Raw genomic sequence first — 19,860 nt, forward strand, 5'->3', positions numbered from 1 at the left:
TAAATGTATCAATATTGTACAAGAATTGTTAACACGCCTGAACAGTTTGATATCTGAACATTGGAAAATAATTAGACATGATGTAAACTGGCAAAGTGTTGTAGATCCAACTTATATTGATGGGTGTCCAAAGAAGTATATCTGACGACTATAAATTGGTAAATCAAGTTGCAGATGGATTTGAATCATACGTCTACTGGTGGTGTACGATTAACAAGAATGTTGACAGAATAAACTACGTCCACTACAACGTACAGAGATTGGAAAATTACACAGGCCAAGACTTGAAGCTGTCGCTAATCAACTCGCCACCGCCACCTTCTTTATGGCTTTTCAAAACCGTATGACGCAAAAAAGGGGGCGTGTGCGCAATATTTGGTGAACAGTGTTGCACGTCCGAGTCCATGGTTCTCGCCCGGAAAAGGGTGGAGTGCCATCTCCGGGTTGGGGAGGAGATCTTGCCCCAAGTGGAGGAGTTCAAGTACCTCGGAGTCTTGTTCACGAGTGGGGGAAGAGTGGATCGTGAGATCGACAGGCGGATCGGTGCGGCATCTTCAGTAATGCGGACGCTGTATCGATCCGTTGTGGTGAAGAAGGAGTTGAGCCGGAAGGCAAAGCTCTCAATTTACCGGTCGATCTACGTTCCCATCCTCACCTATGGTCATGAGCTTTGGGTTATGACCGAAAGGACAAGATCACGGGTACAAGCGGCCGAAATGAGTTTCCTCCGCCGGGTGGCGGGGCTCTCCCTTAGAGATAGGGTGAGAAGCTCTGCCATCCGGGAGGAGCTCAAAGTAAAGCCGCTGCTCCTCCACATGGAGAGGAGCCAGATGAGGTGGTTCGGGCATCTGGTCAGGATGCCACCCGAACGCCTCCCTAGGGAGGTGTTTAGAGCACGTCCCACCGGTAGGAGGCCGCGGGGAAGACCCAGGACACGTTGGGAAGACTATGTCTCCCGGCTGGCCTGGGAACGCCTCGGGGTCCCACAGGAAAAGCTGGACGAAGTGGCTGGGGAGAGGGAAGTCTGGGCTTCCCTGCTTAAGCTGCTGCCCCCGCGACCCGACCTCGGATAAGCGGAAGAAGATGGATGGATGGATGGAGTGTTGCACGTTCATACCAAACAACACCGATGCAGAAGGTAGCCTGACCAAAGCAATGGAAGGCCTGCACACCCTTAACGGTAAACTGAAAGAGCATTCAGACATAGATAAATCTATGTGGGAGGGGTGGTTGGACGTGTTTGGCAAATACAAGTCTTTGGTATCTAGTATCTATGGCCGTGTTCAGCAATACTGACGTTGTGTGGATGTTGTTGTATTCCCTGTCTGTTCTCTGTTTAACCGTCTGATTACCACAGCGATTAGCCCAGCAGATGATAAAGCTGTTCAGATGTACTTCCTGGTGGACGACAAGGAAGATGAATCTGAAGACGAGGATACCTACCAGGATGGTGTTCTTGATTTATTTCCAGAAATGTTATAAATATGAGGAAAAATGTATGTTCAATTCTGAGTGTAAACATAACTTTGTCGTAAGGAAATTAACCATTAACTAAAAATTGCAAGAAGAAGTTATTAGGGATAAGGAGATTATGGGAACGTTTTTGCGATAAACAGGAGGGAATTGTTGGAATAATTGTTTGTAAGTTATCACAACAGAAACGTTGTATTATGAATGCTGTCTTTCGAGGCCTAACAAGAGGAAGAAGGCTCGTAAAACTCCACTGTGATTTCAACACGGACAGATGGCAGGATCTGCTCAACTTCCAGAGGAACTCTCTTTGAAGTGTTAAACGAACTCTCTTTGAAGTCAACGCTATTTACGACCCGCTGCCCTCTTGAAGTCACTGTGGTCAGGAGACGGGAGGGGTTATCCATTGTCCTCCAACACCTGCCCCAGCTGGATCCAGGAAGAGCCCAAGCCCGAGAAATCCTCTTCTTGGACTTCAATGAGACCGAAAACAATGACTGTTTTAAATACTTCCCATTCCTGCTGTGACATATGTTGGTGCGTGAACATTGAACATCTGAATAAATGAGGAGACGAAAACCTTCTTCGTCAGAGCGTGGTGCAGGACTGTACAGAGAGTGCAGTGGCCATGTCTCTCCTCAATTGAGTCCAAATTGAATTCTGTCTCTGTTTGATTCCTTGCCTTTTGTCTTGTTTAACAGATGTCCTCAGTGTTTGAACGTGACAAGTATAGTACCGCGATACTAATGAATCATATTTGGTACGATACTGCCTCTAAAAAGTACCAGTGCACAATCACGGAGTACTTACAAGCAGACGAGAAGAGGTACTTTAAAACATGGCTAGCTAGCTCGTGGCTAACGTCCGTCGGCAGTGTTTTAGCTACTTCTAAATCACTAATCCTCGCCTCCATGGCGACAAATAAAGTACATTTCTTACAAGTATCATCCCTGCAGGACGAGGAATAGCTAAACATGCTTCACTACACACCGTAGCTCACCGGCGTCCCAATGTAAACAAACGTCATGGGTGGATCTACACCTAACATTCACTGTAATGATACCAAGCACAGGAGCGTATCTAGTCGATACTACTATGATTACATTGATATTTTTTAGCATCCCAAAATCTTCTTTTGTTTAAAAAAAAAAATATTATGTTTATAAACTCAGGAAATATGTCCCTGGAGACATGAGGACTTTGAATATGACTAATTTATGATCCTGTAACGACTTGGTATTGGATTGATACCCAGATTTGTGGTATGATCCAAAACTAATGTAAAGTATCAAACAACAGACAAAATAATAAAATGGAAAATGACACAATATGTTACTGAATACGTCAGCAGTATAATTAGAAGCCTTTGTTTGTTTACTTACTACTAAAAGACAAGTTGTCTAGTATGTTCTCTATTTTATTTAAGGAAAAAATTGCAATAAGAAACATATGTTTAAAGTACCGTAAGATTTTTTGTTAAAATAAAGCCAATAATGAAATTTTTTGTGGTCCCTTTTATTTAGAAAAAAGCATCAAAAAGTACCGAAAAGTATCGAAATACATTTTGGTACCCGTACTGGCACCAAAATATTGGTATCGGGACAACACTATATTCCTCAGTAAAATAATGTCTTCATTATTGGTTTAATTTTTGTAAAATGAAAATATGGCTTTTTCGTCACCATTATTGAAAGTCCATTGCTGTATTTTTTAGGACAGGATAATACGTTTTTAACATAATTCTGCTCATAATTTCACAATTTCTTTAATGTTATGTTTATTGTTTTATTTTAATTTTTCTTCCTTTGTTTGATTTTTATGAATTAAGTAAATTAACTGAACTGAACTGAGATGGTGAAAACACATAACAAACAATAACAAGTGTAGTGTAACATTGTTGTGGTTGTGCGAATGATGGCTGCAGGGTTGCCAAACAAATGTGATATTCCTACACAAACAAAGAGCTGACACCGTTCGCTGGTGACTCATGCCTGCTTCAGTGTCAAAGTTATAATTCCACCTCCGCGCCTTATCCTGTCGAGGAACATCAGAAAATCTCACCAGCGGCCAAGCAACTTAATGGCAGCAGCGCCAGCGACGTGGAATGAGTCATATTCAAAGTGACGGGGGTTCAATAAATACGTGAAAGTCGCTGAATTAAAATGACCTTTGGTAATTGACAGGGGTGGATCGGCATGGTTTAAAGTGACCACATGTAACTTTTAATAAGAGGGGTAGCATTTTTGCTGTTGCCACGGCGACCTTGCATCACCTACTTTAGCGGTCTTTTACACCATTACATAGACATTCCTGTTAAAATGTGTTAATTGTGGTGTGGATTAACATTAACATTAGGTTACGTTCACGCTCGTCTTGTTTGGTTCGGTTAAAAAGAACTTTGGTTTGTTTGGTCTAGTACAGTTTTTCATACAGTGAATAATGACCAGCGAAGAGCCATTGGAAAATTTTCCCGTAGCACGCCACACCCTTGAGTGAAAATCCCAGGCCTAATGCACATGTTCTTGGGGTGGTGTGGCTCAGTTGGTCGAGTGGCAGTGCAAGCAACTAGAAGTTTCCAGGTTTGATTCCAGCTTTCGCCATCCCAGTCACTGCCGTTGTGTCTTTGGGCAAGACTCTTTACTCTTTTGTAGGGTTGTACGGTATACCAGTACTAGTATAGTACCGCAATACTAATGAATCATATTCAGTACTAAGGGTACTACTTGGGGACGGTGTGGTGCGGTTGGGAGAGTGGCCGTGCAAGCAACCTGAGGGTTCCTGGTTCAATCCCCACCTTCTACCAACCTCGTCACGTCCGATGTGTCCTTGAGCAAGACAATTCACCCTTGCTCCTGATGGGTCGTGGTTAGTGCCTTGCATGGCAGCTCCCACCATCGGTGTGAGAATTGGTGAACGTGGAAATAGTGTCAAAGCGCTTTGAGTACCTTGAAGGTAGAAAAGCGCTATACAAATATAACCCATTTACCATTTACCATTTACTATACCGCCTTTAAAAAGTACCGGTCCTCAACCCCCCGCCCCCCGTTGTCGTCACGTCGTGTCATTGCTGGTTTACGAGCAAGGAGCATGTTCACAATGTGAAGTGAAGTGAATTATATTTATATAGCGCTTTTTCTCTAGTGACTCAAAGCGCTTTACATAGTGAAACCCAATATCTAAGTTACATTTAAACCAGTGTGGGTGGCACTGGGAGCAGGTGGGTAAAGTGTCTTGCCCAAGGACACAACGGCAGTGACTAGGATGGCAGAAGCTGGGATAGAACCTGCAACCCTCAAGTTGCTGGCACGGCCACTCTACCAACCGAGCTATACCGCCCCACAATCACGGAGTACTTACAGACATGGTGTGTAAACAGGAACGGACACATTTTGGCTTAAAAACTAAAGATAAAGGTGAAGATATAACCCTGAAACGCCCTTAGAAAGAGGTGCTTTAAGACATGGCTAGCTAGCTCGCGGCTAAAGTCCATTCGCAGTCGGCAGTGTTGTAGCTACTTCTAAATCACTAATCCTTGCCTCAATGGCGACAAATAAAGTAAGTTTCTTACAAGTATAATCCCTGCAGGACGGGGAATAGCTAAACATGCTTCACAACACACCGTAGCTCACCGCGTCACCGCTAATGATACCGTTCCTGAATGTAAACAAATGCCATGGGTGGATCTACACCTGACATCCTATGCAATGATACCAAGTACAGGAGTGTATCTAGTCAATACTACTATGATTACATCGATATTTTCTTTTGTTTAAAAAAAAATTATATTATGTTTATAAACTCAGGAAATATGTCCCTGGACTTTGAATATGGCCATTGTATGATCCTGTAACTACCGCATTTTCCGCACTATTAGCCGCACCTAAAAACCACAAATTTACTCAAAAGCTGACAGTGCGGCTTATAACCCGGTGTGCTTTATATATGGATTAATATTAAGATTCATTTTCATAAAGTTTCGGTCTCGCAACTACGGTAAACAGCCGCCATCTTTTTTCCCCGTAGAAGAGGAAGTGCTTCTTCTTCTACGCAAGCAACCGCCAAGGTAAGCACCCGCCCCCATAGAACAGGAAGCGCTTCTTCTTCTACTGTAAGCAACCACCCGCCCGCGTAGAAGAAGAGGAAGAAGCGCGCGGATATTACGTTTCATTTCCTTTGTGTGTTTACATCTGTAAAGACCACAAAATGGCTCCTACTAAGCGACAGGTTTCCAAGACGCAATCTCTCCATCCGCACACGGACTACTATTTCACAGCAACTGCCTAAAGACTTTCAAGAAAAGCTGGCTACTTTCCGTGCATATTGTAAAAACAAGATAGCTGAAAAAAAGATCCGGCCAGAGAACATTATCAACATGGACGAGGTTCCACTGACTTTTGATATTCCTGTGAACCGCACTGTGGATACAACGGGAGCACGTACGGTGAATATTCGCACCACAGGGAATGAGAAGTCATCCTTCACTGTGGTTCTAGCTTGCCATGCTAATGGCCAGAAACTTCCACCCATGGAAGACCTTGCCAAAAGAGACCTTTCCAGCCGGCGTCATCATAAAAGCTAACTCGAAAGGATGGATGGATGAAGAAAAGATGAGCGAGTGGTTAAGGTAAGTTTACGCGAAGAGGCCGGGTGGCTTTTTTCACGCAGCTCCGTCCATGTTGATATATGACTCCATGCGCGCCCACATCACGCTGGTTTTTAATATATTATTAAAGTTTCACTGACCTATCTGACTGTTTTTTTGACATTCCTTTAGCGCAGTTAGATGCGGCTTATAACACAGGGCGGCTTATAGGTGGACAAAGTTTTGAAATACGCCGTTCATTGAAGGCGCGGCTTATAACCCAGGGCGCCTTATGGTGCGGAAAATACGGACTTGGTATCGGATTGATACCCAAATTTGTGGTATCATCCAAAACTAATGTAAAGCATCAAAACAACAGAAGAATAAGTGATTATTACATTTTTACAGAAGTGTAGATAGAACATATTGAAACGGAAAATAAGCAGATATTAACAGTAAATTAACAAGTAGATTAATAATACATTTTTACAGATTGTCCCTCATAATTTTGACAAAATATTAGAAAGGAAAATATGTTAGTAACACATATGTAGTTACACAATATGTTACTACATATGTCAGCAGCTAAATTAGGAGCCTTTGTTTGCTTACTTACTACTAAAATACATGTTGTCTTGTATGTTCACAATTTTATTTAAGGACTAACTTGCAATAAGTAACATATGTTTATTGTACCATAAGATTTTTTTGTTAAAATAAAGCCAATAATGCAATTTTTGTGGTCCCATTTATTTAGAAAAGTACCGAAAAGTATCGAAATACGTTTTGGTACCGGTACCAAAATATTGGTACACTACTCTCTTGTAGCTTAAAGATTTAGAGCAGGGGTGTCAAACTCAAATACAGAGTGGGCCAAAATTTAAAACTGAACAAAGCCACGGGCCAAGGTTGAACAAATTAACCTTTTAATAGGGACCCAAACAAGTTTTGCATTGAATATTGAACAAGCAAGGCTTATATAACTTTATGGTGACATGCAAAATCGAGTTTCAAATAATAATAATAATAATTAAAAAAATATCAATGGCATATCAAATACAATTTAAATAAAAATGGAATGCCTCTTTTCTATTTGCAGCCTTGTGAGGTAAATATCAACATTAACTTTTTCCACAGGGTAATACATTTGAAAATAAAATAACAATGAATAAAACAACCATTCAGGACCTTAAACTGCTCAGGTTGCAACACACTGATCTAATCTGATGTGCCCAAGCCAGATACTTGCCATCTTTTCTTGGATGCTAGTTGATTAATGTCGGGGCTCAGGCTTTGAGCTGAGGCAACCTTCATTATCGAACGAAGGTGTTCATCAGTCATTATATCTTGTAGTCCACCCGGACCAGAGTCTTGGGGTTTGCCTTAAATGCACTGTCTTTAACGTACTCTACGAGCTATTGTCACGTCCACTTTTCATGCATTCTAACATTGTTCAGACCCAGTCACAAGATAGGTGCGGCTTATGTACACACATACGAGTGAATGCAACGCATACTTCATCAACAGCGATACAGGTTACACTGAGGGTGCCAGTATAAAAAACTTCAACACTGTTAGAAATATACGCCACACTGTGAATCCACACCAAACAAGAATGACAAACACATTTCGGGAGAACATCCGCACCGTAACACAACATAAACACATAGGAACAAATACCCAGAATCCTTTGCAGCACTAACTCTTCCGGGACGCTACAAAATACACCCCCGCTACCACCAAACCTCCCCTACCCCCCACACACACACACCTTGTAACGTCCCGGAAGCGTTAGTGCTGCAAAGGGTTCTGGGTATTTGTTCTGTTGTGTTTATGTTGTGTTACGGTGCGGATGTTCTCCCGAAATGTGTTTGTCATTCTTGTTTGGTGTGGATTCACAGTGTGGCGTATATTTCTAACCGTGTTCAATTTTTATTCGGCCACCCTCAGTGTAACCTGTATCGCTGTTGATGAATTATGCGTTGCATTCAATTGTGTGTGCGTGCAGAAGCCACACATGTTATGTGACTGGGCCAGCACTCGTTGGACTGGCTGAAAAGCAGACATGACGATTTTCGGGAGGGGCGCTGATGTTTGGAAGACTCCCGGGAGGGTTGGCAAGTATTAGAATTAGCGGTGAATGCGGGGTTACCGCTGCACCGCCGCAATATATAATCGGCGGGCCAGCTTTGGTGTTAATTTGATATTGCCTCAAGGGCCAAGTGAAATTACACAGCGGGCCAAATTCGGCCCGCGGGCCAGAGTTTGACACCCATGATTTAGATAATGTATAACGCACTTTGTAATGATAATGTAAAGCGCTTTGAGTCTCTCGAGAAAAAAGCGCTCTATAAACATAATTCACTTCACTCCCGCGACCCCGCAAAGGACAAGTGGTAGAAAATGGTTGGATGGATGGATGAAAGTCCAGACTTTTAAACCGCAGTTTTGGTCTGGTCCAGAGTACCTACAGTAACTACCGTATTTTTTGGATTATAAATCGCAGTTTTTTTCATAGTTTGGCCGTGGGTGCGACTTACACTCAGGAGCGACTTACTGTATCTGTGAAATTATTAACACATTATCGTAAAATATAAAATAATATTATTTAGCTCATTCACGTAAGAGACTAGACGTATAAGATTTCATCGGATTTAGCGATTAGGAGTGACAGATTGTTTGGTAAACATATAGCATGTTCTATATGTTATAGTTATTTGAATGACTCTTACCATAATATGTTACGTTAACATACCAGGTACATTCTCAGTTGGTTATTTATGCCTCATATAACGTACACTTATTCAGCCTGTTGTTCACTATTCTTTATTTATTTTAAATTGCCTTTCAAGTGTCTATTCTTGGTGTTGGGTTTTATCAAAATAAATTACCCCCAAAAATGCGACTTATACTCGAGTGCGACATATATATGTTTTTTCCTTCTTTATTATGCATTTTCGGCCGGTGCGACGTATACTCCGGAGCGATTTATAATCCGAAAAATACGGTACACATTTGAACACAGCTTTTGAAACAAGCTTCAAGTGTGATGCACTGCACTTCCATACTACAATCACAATGCAAATATTGTGTCATTCTGTACATTTGTATTTATTGTCAACATATGATAATGGACCTCATATAGTACAGGTGCATGTATTGTTGCCGGCCTTTAAATGTACAGTATTCTGTCGTTGCTTACGCACAAACACAAACAATACAACTCTTTCTATCCCACATAAGGGATTGTTTATTGCTACATAACAACACATTGAGCTGTAATCACATTCAAATTGGTTGTACTGTGCTGTAAGTCCGTTATAGACAAGGCAAGATTATTTCCAACACAGCCGATTGTGTTGTTATCTGCAGGAATGACAACTCAGCAATTGCATTGGCTTACACACACATATACACACACACACACTCAGACAACACTGTAGATAAATACAAAACACATACTGTAGCATGCTGCGCAAGTGTTTTCACTGTGATATTGTAAAAAATGAATCATCCTGCGCCATATGATGGCTTAGTTGTAGCAGAAATGTGTTATCAGATTGTTGAGGTCACTTTACCTTGACAAAAATGTAGTTGTCCTGCACCGACAGAGAGTTGTGGTCAATTTTGCCCAAGAACTGAGCAGTCACCATCTTGTCAGAGCAGTTCTGGATGAGGCAGGTGACATACAGATATCCTGAGAAGAAGAATGCCAAGTTAAAGGTGTGCAAGAAGAAACTTCAGTTTGTTTACTCTCATTTTTACCATCATAGCCATAAAGTACCAGTATAATGGAAGAACAAGTTGACTTTTTATGCTTCATTGTGTTTCATTGTATCCATTAAACCGCATTCAAGTGTATTTACAATGCCACAAAAAATGTGCCATTTTGAATACTCCACTTTGAACATCTTTGGCAATTTCTGTAGAGTGGTGGTGAGATGACATCACTCTGACCATATCACCAGATCAGTTATACTGCAAGTATGCAAAAATTGGAAATAAATGGGCTGTTTATCATTTACAATTAGGGATGGGAATTGAGAAGACTTTTCTGGTTCCGATTCCAATTTCGATTCTGCTTAATGATTCGGTTCTTTAACGGTTCACTTATCATTTTCATTTGGAAAAAACAAAACAAAAAAGGCGGATTAACAAATCTTGTTGAGTTGAGAGGTAACATGACTTTACAAAGTCTACAGTGAGGTCTCAATATGCACATACACAGCATAGAAAAAAAAAGAACTATTTTGAAAATATATATAAGAAATAAATATTCTTCTGTGGAATTTAACAACATAAAACATGTGGAAGTTATGCAAGAATGTAACATTTAGTAACATGTGATATTAACTCATTACATGCAAAGTGAGATATGCTCTTATCTTATTGATTTACTTCGGCAATTGGCACAACTGTATCCACAAAACACTCCTTTGGGGGTGTTACATTGATTCGTGTAGAGTTGTGCAAGTGTTTGTGGCGTTTCAGCATCTTTTGACACAGACTTGTCCTGGATTTTTGACTTTTACATGATCATTTCATTCACTTTCACCGCAACGTTTACAAACCCTTCCCTCCTCGATGGGACAAAGGGACTTCTTATCTAATGACTCACTGTATTTCCCCATCGCATCAAACAAAATGTTATTTTCAGAAATATCACGTGTAGCGCTATCGTAAACAATGGCTCTTGGTGAACAAAGCCAACTAATATGCATTGTGAGATACTTTAGCAAAAAATCCAAAGACCTCTAAAGAGTTAAAAGATCGAGAAACCACCAAAAATACTCCATTTACATGTCAAAACCTGAAAATTCACCAAATATGAGCAATATTGTTATTATAAGTGCTAACGCAGACGGCCTATAATAGCGGCACATTAATAATAATAATAATAACAATGGATTACATTTAAATAGCCCTTTTCTAGACACTCAAAATGTCAAGCCTTTATTGGTTATAATTGTGATGATTATGGCGTACAGCTTATGAAAACTTTGAATTGAAAATCTTATAAAATGTAAGGTTGCAAAAACTGTAAGCCATGATGTTAAGAATTTTAACAAAAAAAGGCATGACATATTTCACTTTGCATGTCATGAGTTAATATCACAGATAAGTTTCACATTTCAAGATGAATTGGTGACCTGAATGGACTTGTACACAGTATTTAATTGTTTCGAGTTTTACCTGTAAAATATAATGACTGAGTGAAAATTTGGTGAGAGAAAAACATGAAACTTTTCTTTGACTCCAGTTTAACATTCACCTACCGAAAAAAAGGAGCGTTTATTGTGGCAAATGGGTGCAAACCTTTGACCACTTAGTCGCTGCTCAGTGACATTCGTCTAGGCGGCAGACGTGAAATGAAGCTCTTACTGACAGCCTCGAAGCCAGCCAGAATCTGTTTCTCATCATTGTCATCTAAATGAGAAGGCACTCATTTCAATTTAACAAATAATAGCGCTAACGTGATAGGCGCTGAGTTAGCACCTGGTCTATTCAGATGATGTGTGCTCGCGTTACTGCTGCTGGAATGAGAAAGGAGCTGTTCATTACTTTCATTTATAGTACTGTATTTTTCGGACTATAAGGCACACTTAAAATCCTTTTATTTTCTCAAAACTCGACTTATAACCCGGTGCGCCTAATGTACGGAATATTTTTGGTTGTGCTTACTGACCTCGAAGCTATTTTATTTGGTACATGGTAAAATGATAAGTGTGGCCAGTAGATGGCAGTCACACGTAAGAGATGTTTTCCTGCTCTGTACCTGTTAGCTTCCACGCTAGGCTCTTTTACTTGCTAGCTCCCACGCTAGCACCTTTAAATGTTGCCTTCCGTGTTATGAGCACGTTTTTCTTTGTTCCCGTCTGATTTATTTCTAAAATAAATCCTACCGTCCGTTTGCATTCTGGGAGAACAAACCCCGCATCACCATACGACCCGGTCGTCACACTTTATTTGTTTATAAGAGTTACTTAGCCTTTTTGAAGTTGAAAAAGTTGCAAATGTTCACTGTAAGGAAAGACTGTATTCTTATAATTACCTTTGGAAAAATGTACCTTATGGCAGCTAGATCTACCGTATTTTCTGGACCATAGGGCACACTTGATTATAAGGCGCACTGCCGATGAGTGTGTCTATTCAGGTGTTTTTTCATACAAACAGCGCACTGGATTATAAGGCGCATTAAAAGGGTCATGTTATTTTTTTCTAAATGTAAAACACTTCCTTGTGGTCTACATAACATGTGACAGTGGTTCTTTGGTCAAAATGTTGCATAGATTATGTTGTACAGATCATCTTTAAGCCGCTTTCTGACAGTCGCTTTAGGATGCGCCGTTTTGTGGGCGGTCTTATTTACGTGCCTCACCTTCGACAGCGTCTTCTCCCCGTCATCTTTGTTGTAGCTGTGTAGTGTGCAAGGACGGGTGTGGAAGAAGTGTCAAAAGATGGAACTAACTGTTTTAATGACATTCAGACTTTACTTAAATCAACAACGGAGCAGCATCTCCTCATCCGTGGCTCACTAGTGCAACACCGCCGTAAATGTGTCCCGTGAAAAAGCGTCCAACCGGAACACTCTAATAACTAAAGTTCCGTGGGTGAACTTTACACTACCTTATATTAGAAATGGCAACAGTGGAGGATGAATGTTCCATAACAAGAAGAGTGAGAAAAAAAAAAGAAGCTTTTCGACTACGATATCGGCACGGACTACAGTGGGGGACGTGTGCAATTTTTCAGGACTTATGCAGATCTTAAAAACACATCAGCAGGTACCAGAAGGTAAGAAAAGTTGGTATTGCATAATATTGCGAAACAAAATGCCGGATAATATGTCTTACCTTACACACCAGGGGTCCCCAAACTACGGCCCCCAGCGTCCAAAATCCGGCCCGCAGGAAGTCCCAAGTTAAAAAAAACATTTTTTTTTTTGTATTATTATTTTTTATTAAATTTGTCCTTACTAGTCCATTTTCTACCGTCTCCTAGCCACTCAGGCAAATCATATTGTCTAAAAATGCATTTTACCATCGATAACGTGACATGCAGCAAGTGCGCTCTTTAAGTCAATTAGTGTGCGAGGAATATATATGTATGAATACATATATATATATATATACTGTATATATATATATATATATATATATATATATATATATATATATATATATATATATATACTGTATATATATACTGTATACATATATATATATATATACTGTATATGTATACTGCATATATACTGTATATATGTGTATATATATATATATATATATATATATATATACATATATATATATATATACATATACTGTATATATATACTGTATACATGTATATATATATATATATATATATATATATATATATATATATATATATACTGTATATATATACTGTATATATGTATATATATATATATATATATAGCGCGGCTCCCAGTCAAATTGTTTTACCCCAATGCGGCCCCGGAGTCAAAAAGTTTGGGGACCCCTGTTATACACACGCCATAATAATACTCGTAAGTTGAAGCACATCAAGCTTATCTCTTATGTTTGACTACCATCTATTGGTCACACCATTTACCAAATAAAATAGCTTCGCAGCGGGTAAGCTCAACCAAACTTAATCCTTACATTAGGCGCACCGGGTTATAAGGCGCACTCTCGAGTTATGAGGAAAAAAAAAAGATTTTAAGTGCGCCTTACAGTCCGGAAAATACGGTAATGCCCGCACGAGATCAAACTAACACACATGCAATTATAATACATTCAATTGTTAATATAGTGATATATCATATGTGCAATAAAGTGTACAATATCTTTTACATCAGCGCACACCAATAAGGAGCCCAGAATTCTATGAAGACATGAGATAATGTCACACCTTTCTAATGACATAAAATAAAAAGTCTTGCTGTCAAAGTGGCCTAATCAGTGGAGGTCCGACTTGAATCTTATGAGTCGCAGCTCAATTGGAGAGTGTATCAGCAGAAAAATCTTCTTCAAAAGCCCGTTTTGATGTGTCTTTTCATCAATGTAGAGTGAAAGTAGCAGCATTTATGTTCAAACATACATTAGTGTGTCTAAAGCCAGCAAGCCAGTTTTTTTTTTTTTTACCATTTTACAATGGAAATGACAGCGCATAACCCTGACGTCATCAAACGAGCAAAAGCCATAAATCTCCATTCAAGCCATTTGCATGAGAGTTTTAAAAAATTTGTATTTTTAAGGACAAAAGTATGCATTTGTGTGTGGCCAAGAGGCCAAAAAGCATAGAAAAGTATGAGTTTTTTAAAGTATCTGTGTTTGTGTGGACATTCAAGTAAAACATATACAATATTAATGTATGACAATCTAACAATAAGCTTTAATTTGTCTCAAAATATTAGTATTTTTTAAAGTTATTTCAAAATATTAATTCAAGTAATTTACTGAATAATCATGTTTAAATAAAATGTCAAATGTCAAAATCAAAGTGATAATAATCGCTTATATACACTGTATAAACAATATAGAGTAAATATGTATAATTAGTGCTGTCAAATGATAATCAGATTAATCATAGTTTATCATTTTGATGATCACGATTAATCACTGTAAATCATTTGTTTATATGAAATCATTTTAATAAGAGCCCATACTTGACACAAATGCAATTTTATTGTCAGACTGTCATCCAAGTACAGTTTTAAGTGTTTTACTTGAATGCATGTCATTTACAGTATTTGCCCAAAACTTGGTAACAGTTTTCCTTTGTGGTGTATTTTGAAGTGACATTTGCCAGCAAGCACACCAGGCGGAGTCTCCTCACTCATATTTGCATTGAAGTATGCATTGGCCTGATCACTGACCGTATAACAAGGCCGCCTTTCAGGTAACCACAGTTAAGGTAGAAGCGCAAAATAAATAGTGCAGTTAATCTGTGTTTATTAATGATTCAAATGTTAATCACGTCTTTTATTCTGATTGTACCTGGAAAAGTTGTTTAAAAATAGAACAAAATTACAAAACCATAAAAAAGTATCCAGATCGGCAAAATTGACCTGTATTTATTATGTCTCAAAGCAATACCAACATTTGCACTATACCCTAACCCCAATTGTTGCACAACCCCAATTGTAGCCATTTATGTTAGTACCTTCCCTGCCGGGTGATACGGGTAAATTACGGCATACTCACCATCTTGGCTGTTTTGAATGCAACATCCGGATTACTGACACTGCACTGCATTTTGCTGTAATTGTCAGAATGAACGCACTTATGCACGAAAAATACTTCAGTGTAAAGTAAATGAGTGTTACGACCTGTAGGTCAGGCCATTCTTTGTATCGTTTATGGGTGTTTTTCCAGTGTTTTTGGTTCCATTTCCTGTTTTGTTAGTATTTCTGTTGGCAGTAGCTTTACTTTGTACTTTCCTCCTCACCTGCGGGCTGTTTGTATTGATTCTCTCACCTGGTGTCAAAGAGGTCTAGAGGTCTATTTTAACTAGTCTCCCCTCGTCTTTGGTTGTGGGATCATTGTCTTATCCAGTCAGAAATTATATGAAATTGTGTGATGTAATATACTGTAAGTGTGTTCATGTTCGAAATAAACTAAAAAAAGAAAGAGGTATGAAGATGGTTGGAAATATTTTGCAGATTTTTGTTATTATACTTTTGTATTCCATTCTGTTTGAAGCGTATCCTAAAGCTGTGCTTTTTTTCTGTGCTATTTCCTCTGCACTCTGTTCTTTTGGATTTTTGAGCATCCATCCATCTTTTTCCGCTTATCCGAGGTCGGACGCGGGGGCAGCAGCCTAAGCAGGGAAGCCCAAACTCTCCTCTCCCCAGCCACTTCATCCAGCTCTTCCCGGGGGATCCCGAGGCGTTCCCAGGCCAGCTGGGAGACATAGTCTTCCCAACGTGTCCCAGGTCTTCCCTGTGGCCTCCTACCGGTTGGACGTGCCCTAAACACCTCCCTAGGGAGGCGTTCAGGTGGCATCCTGACCAGATGCCCGAACCACCTCATCTGGCTCCTCTTGATGTGGAGGAGCAGTGGCTTTACTTTGAGCTCCTCCCGAATGGCAGAGCTTCTCACCCTATCTCCAAGGGAGAGCCCCGCCACCCGGGGAAGGAAACTCATTTTGTCCGCCTGTACCCGTGATCTTGTCCTTTTGGTCATAACCCAAAGCTCGTGAGCATAGGTGAGGATGGGAACGTAGATCGACCGGTAAATTGAGAGCTTTGCCTTCCGGCTCAGCTCCTTCTTCACCACAACGGATCGATACAGCGTCCGCTTTACTGAGGACGCCGCACCGATCCGCCTGTCGATCTCACGATCCACTCTTCCCCCACTCGTGAACAAGACTCCTAGGTACTTGAACTCCTCCACTTGGTACAGGTTCTCCTCCCCAACCATCTCCCGACCCGGAGATGGCACTCCACCCTTTTCCGGGCGAGAACCATGGACTCGGACTTGGAGGTGCTGATTCTCGTCCCAGTCGCTTCACACTCGGCTGCGAACCGATCCAGTGAGAGCTGAAGATCCTGGCCAGATGAAGTCATCAGGAGCACATCCTCTGCAAAAAGCAGAGACCTAATCCTACAGCCACCAAACCGGATCCCCTCAACGCCTTGACTGCGCCTAGAAATTCTGTCCATAAAAGTTATGAACAGAATCGGTGACAAAAGGCAGCATTGGCGGAGTCCAACCCTCACTGGAAACGTGTCCGACTTACTGCCGGCAATGCAGACCAACCTCTGATACTGATCGTACAGGGAGCGGACAGCCACAATCAGACAGTCCGATACATCGTACTCTCTGAGTACTCCCCACAGGACCTCCCGAGGGACACGGTCGAATGCCTTCTCCAAGTCCACAAAGCACATGTAGACTGGTTGGGCAAACTCCCATGCACCCTCAACAACCCTGCCGAGAGTATAGAGCTGGTCCGAAAACCACACTGTTCCTCCTGAATCCGAGGTTCGACTATCCGGCGTAACCTCCTCTCCAGTACACCTGAATAAACCTTACCGGGAAGGCTGAAGAGTGTGATCCCACGATAGTTGGAACACACCCTCCGGTTCTCCTTCTTAAAGAGAGGAACCACCACCCCGGTCTGCCAATCCAGAGGTACAGCCCCCGATGTCCACGCGATGCTGCAGAGTCTTGGCAACCAAGACAGCCCCATAGCATCCAGAGCCTTAAGGAACTCCGGGCGGATCTCATCCACCCCCGGGGCCTTGCCACCGAGGAGCTTTTTAACTACCTCTGCAACCTCAGCCCCAGAAATAGGAGAGCCCACCACAGATTCCCCAGGCACTGCTTCCTCATAGGAAGACGTGTTGGTGGGATTGAGGAGGTCTTCGAAGTATTCCCTTCACCGATCCACAACATCCGCAGTCGAGGTCAGCAGAACACTATCCGCACCATACACGGTGTTGACAGTGCACTGCTTCACCTTCCTGAGGCGGCGAATGGTGGTCCAGAATCGCTTCGAAGCCATCCGGAAGTCGTTTTCCATGGCTTCCCCAAACTCCTCCCATGTGCGAGTTTTTGCCTCCGCGACCGCTCCGCTGCCTCCGAGATCCTTTGAGCAAAAAGAACCCGATAGGACTCCTTCTTCAGCTTGACGGCATCCCTCACCGCCGGTGTCCAACAACGGGTTCTAGGATTACCGCCACGACAGGCACCAACTACCTTGCGGCCACAGCTCCAATCAGCCACCTCGACAATAGAGGTAGGGAACATGGTCCACTCGGACTCAATGTCCAGCACCTCCCTCGTGACATGTTCAAAGTTCTTCCGGAGGTGGGAATTGAAACTCTCTCTGACAGGAGACTCTGCCAGACGTTCCCAGCAGACCCTCACAACGGGTTTGGGCCTGCCAGGTCTGTCCGGCATCCTCCCCCACCATCGCAGCCAACTCACCACCAGGTGGTGATCGGTAGAAAGCTTCAATAACAAAACACCACTCGGGTTCAGATCCGGGCGGCCATTCTTCCCAATCACGCCTCTCCAGGTTTCACTGTCGTTGCCAACATGAGCGTTGAAGTCACCCAGTAGGACAAGGGAATCACCTGGGGGAGCACTTTCCAGTACTCCCTCGAGTGTATCCAAAAAGGGTGGATACTCTGAACTGCTGTTTGGTGCGTAAGCACAAACAACAGTCAGGACCCGTCCCCCCACCCGAAGGCGGAGGGAGGCTACCCTCTCGTCCACTGGGTTGAACTCCAACGTGCAGGCTTTGAACCGGGGGGCAACAAGAATTTCTACCCCAGCTTGCGTGCAACGCCAGTGTGGAATAGAGTCCAACCCCTCTCGAGAGAACTGGTTCCAGAGCCCTTGCTGTGCGTCGAGGTGAGTCCAACTATATCTAGAGGGAACTTCTCTACCTCGCGCACTAGCTCAGGCTCCTTCCCCCCCAGCGAGGTGACGTTCCACGTCCCAAGAGCTAGCTTATGTAGCCGAGGATCGGACCGCCAAGTGCCCTGCCTTCGGCTGCCGCCCAGCTCACAATGCACCCGACCTTTATGGCCCCTCCCATGAGTGGTGAGCCCATTGCAGGGGTGACCCACATTGCCTCTTCGGGCTGTGCCCGGCCGGGCCCAATGGGGACAGGCCGGGCCACCAGGCGCTCGCCATCGTGCCCCAACTCCGGGCCTGGCTCCAGAGGGGGGCCCCGGTGACCCGCGTCCGGGCGAGGGAAATCTGAGTCTTTATTGTTTCATTCCCATAGAAGTCTTCGAGCTGCTCTTTGTCTGATCCCTCACCTAGGACCTGTTTGTCTTGGGAGAAAGCCCCCGGACAACATAGCTCCTCGGATCATTGGGACACGCAAAGTCCTCTACCACGGTAAGGTGGCAGGATTTTTGAGCATTAAATACTTATTTACGTGCACGCTGCTTGCAATGTCCTGCTTTTTTGAAGTCACGACTCCAGCTACAAAGAGCGAACCTAACTCCTTTGTGTGCAAATTGAGATGCAGCTCATTATTTGTTATTCAACTATTAATATACACATTTTTTAAATTGTTATAATTTTCTAATTGATACTAAAACAATTTGGCTTTATTCACTAATTCAAATTTCTACGATTTTTCGTAACTGGTGACAGTGGCGGGCCATGCGTTTCCCACCTAGGCCTTCAGTGATGTCCGACTTCAATGATTACCTCTCAAAATACCATAATTTATGTCACCACATGATCATTGCTGGAGTAATACTATATAGAAACACATTTACGCACTACTGATCATTGATTCACATCAACAGTGTACAAAACTGTTGTACACTGTTCCTCTGCATGCTTTCGGATTTGGATACCATGTGTTGTTTGTGACAAATGGATTCAACAACCGTGATTTCAGCACTAGTTCTAAAGTACATATGAGTAGGAAGAAGGGATATATATGGAGATTCCTTCTCCTTTTACTTTTGAGCGGTGATATACAACTTAATCCAGGTCCAATGAAAAATATCAACATATAAATTTAGCTGAGTTGCATATTAAGGATCTTCAATAGCACTATCTGGTGGATACTTCTGACATTGTCCTAAAGAGGACTCCCACTGGCCCTGGGCAAGATGGATAATTTACAGTGAAGTTGAATTCGATGCCACCCATGAGCCATGAACATTCCGCAAAGTTAACAAGTGCACAATATGCAAACAAATACTTAGATAGGCTACTGTCAACAACTTGTAATCTGATTGGCTATCGCAACTGTCTATCAACTGTATGTGTTCTCAAATTCATCCGCTAACGGTCCCAGGGAGTATCCAATCACAGGACGTGTAAATGTCACTGTGAAAG

The 19,860-nt window shown here is 42.0% G+C and overlaps 1 protein-coding gene across 2 annotated transcripts in view; it reads right to left on the minus strand.

The window, feature by feature from the left end:
- sorcs2 (sortilin-related VPS10 domain containing receptor 2) overlaps positions 1-19,860 on the minus strand; it is a 445,201-nt gene that overhangs the window by 71,175 nt on the left and 354,166 nt on the right. For both annotated transcript variants that reach the window (XM_061961136.2, XM_061961135.2), the window contains exon 7: positions 9,631-9,749. In XM_061961136.2, coding sequence (XP_061817120.1) covers positions 9,631-9,749 — 119 coding nt within the window. The remainder of the gene's footprint in view (positions 1-9,630; positions 9,750-19,860) is intronic.

This window comes from Nerophis lumbriciformis, linkage group LG05 (genome assembly GCF_033978685.3).
Source record: "Nerophis lumbriciformis linkage group LG05, RoL_Nlum_v2.1, whole genome shotgun sequence".
Taxonomy (NCBI): domain Eukaryota; kingdom Metazoa; phylum Chordata; class Actinopteri; order Syngnathiformes; family Syngnathidae; genus Nerophis; species Nerophis lumbriciformis.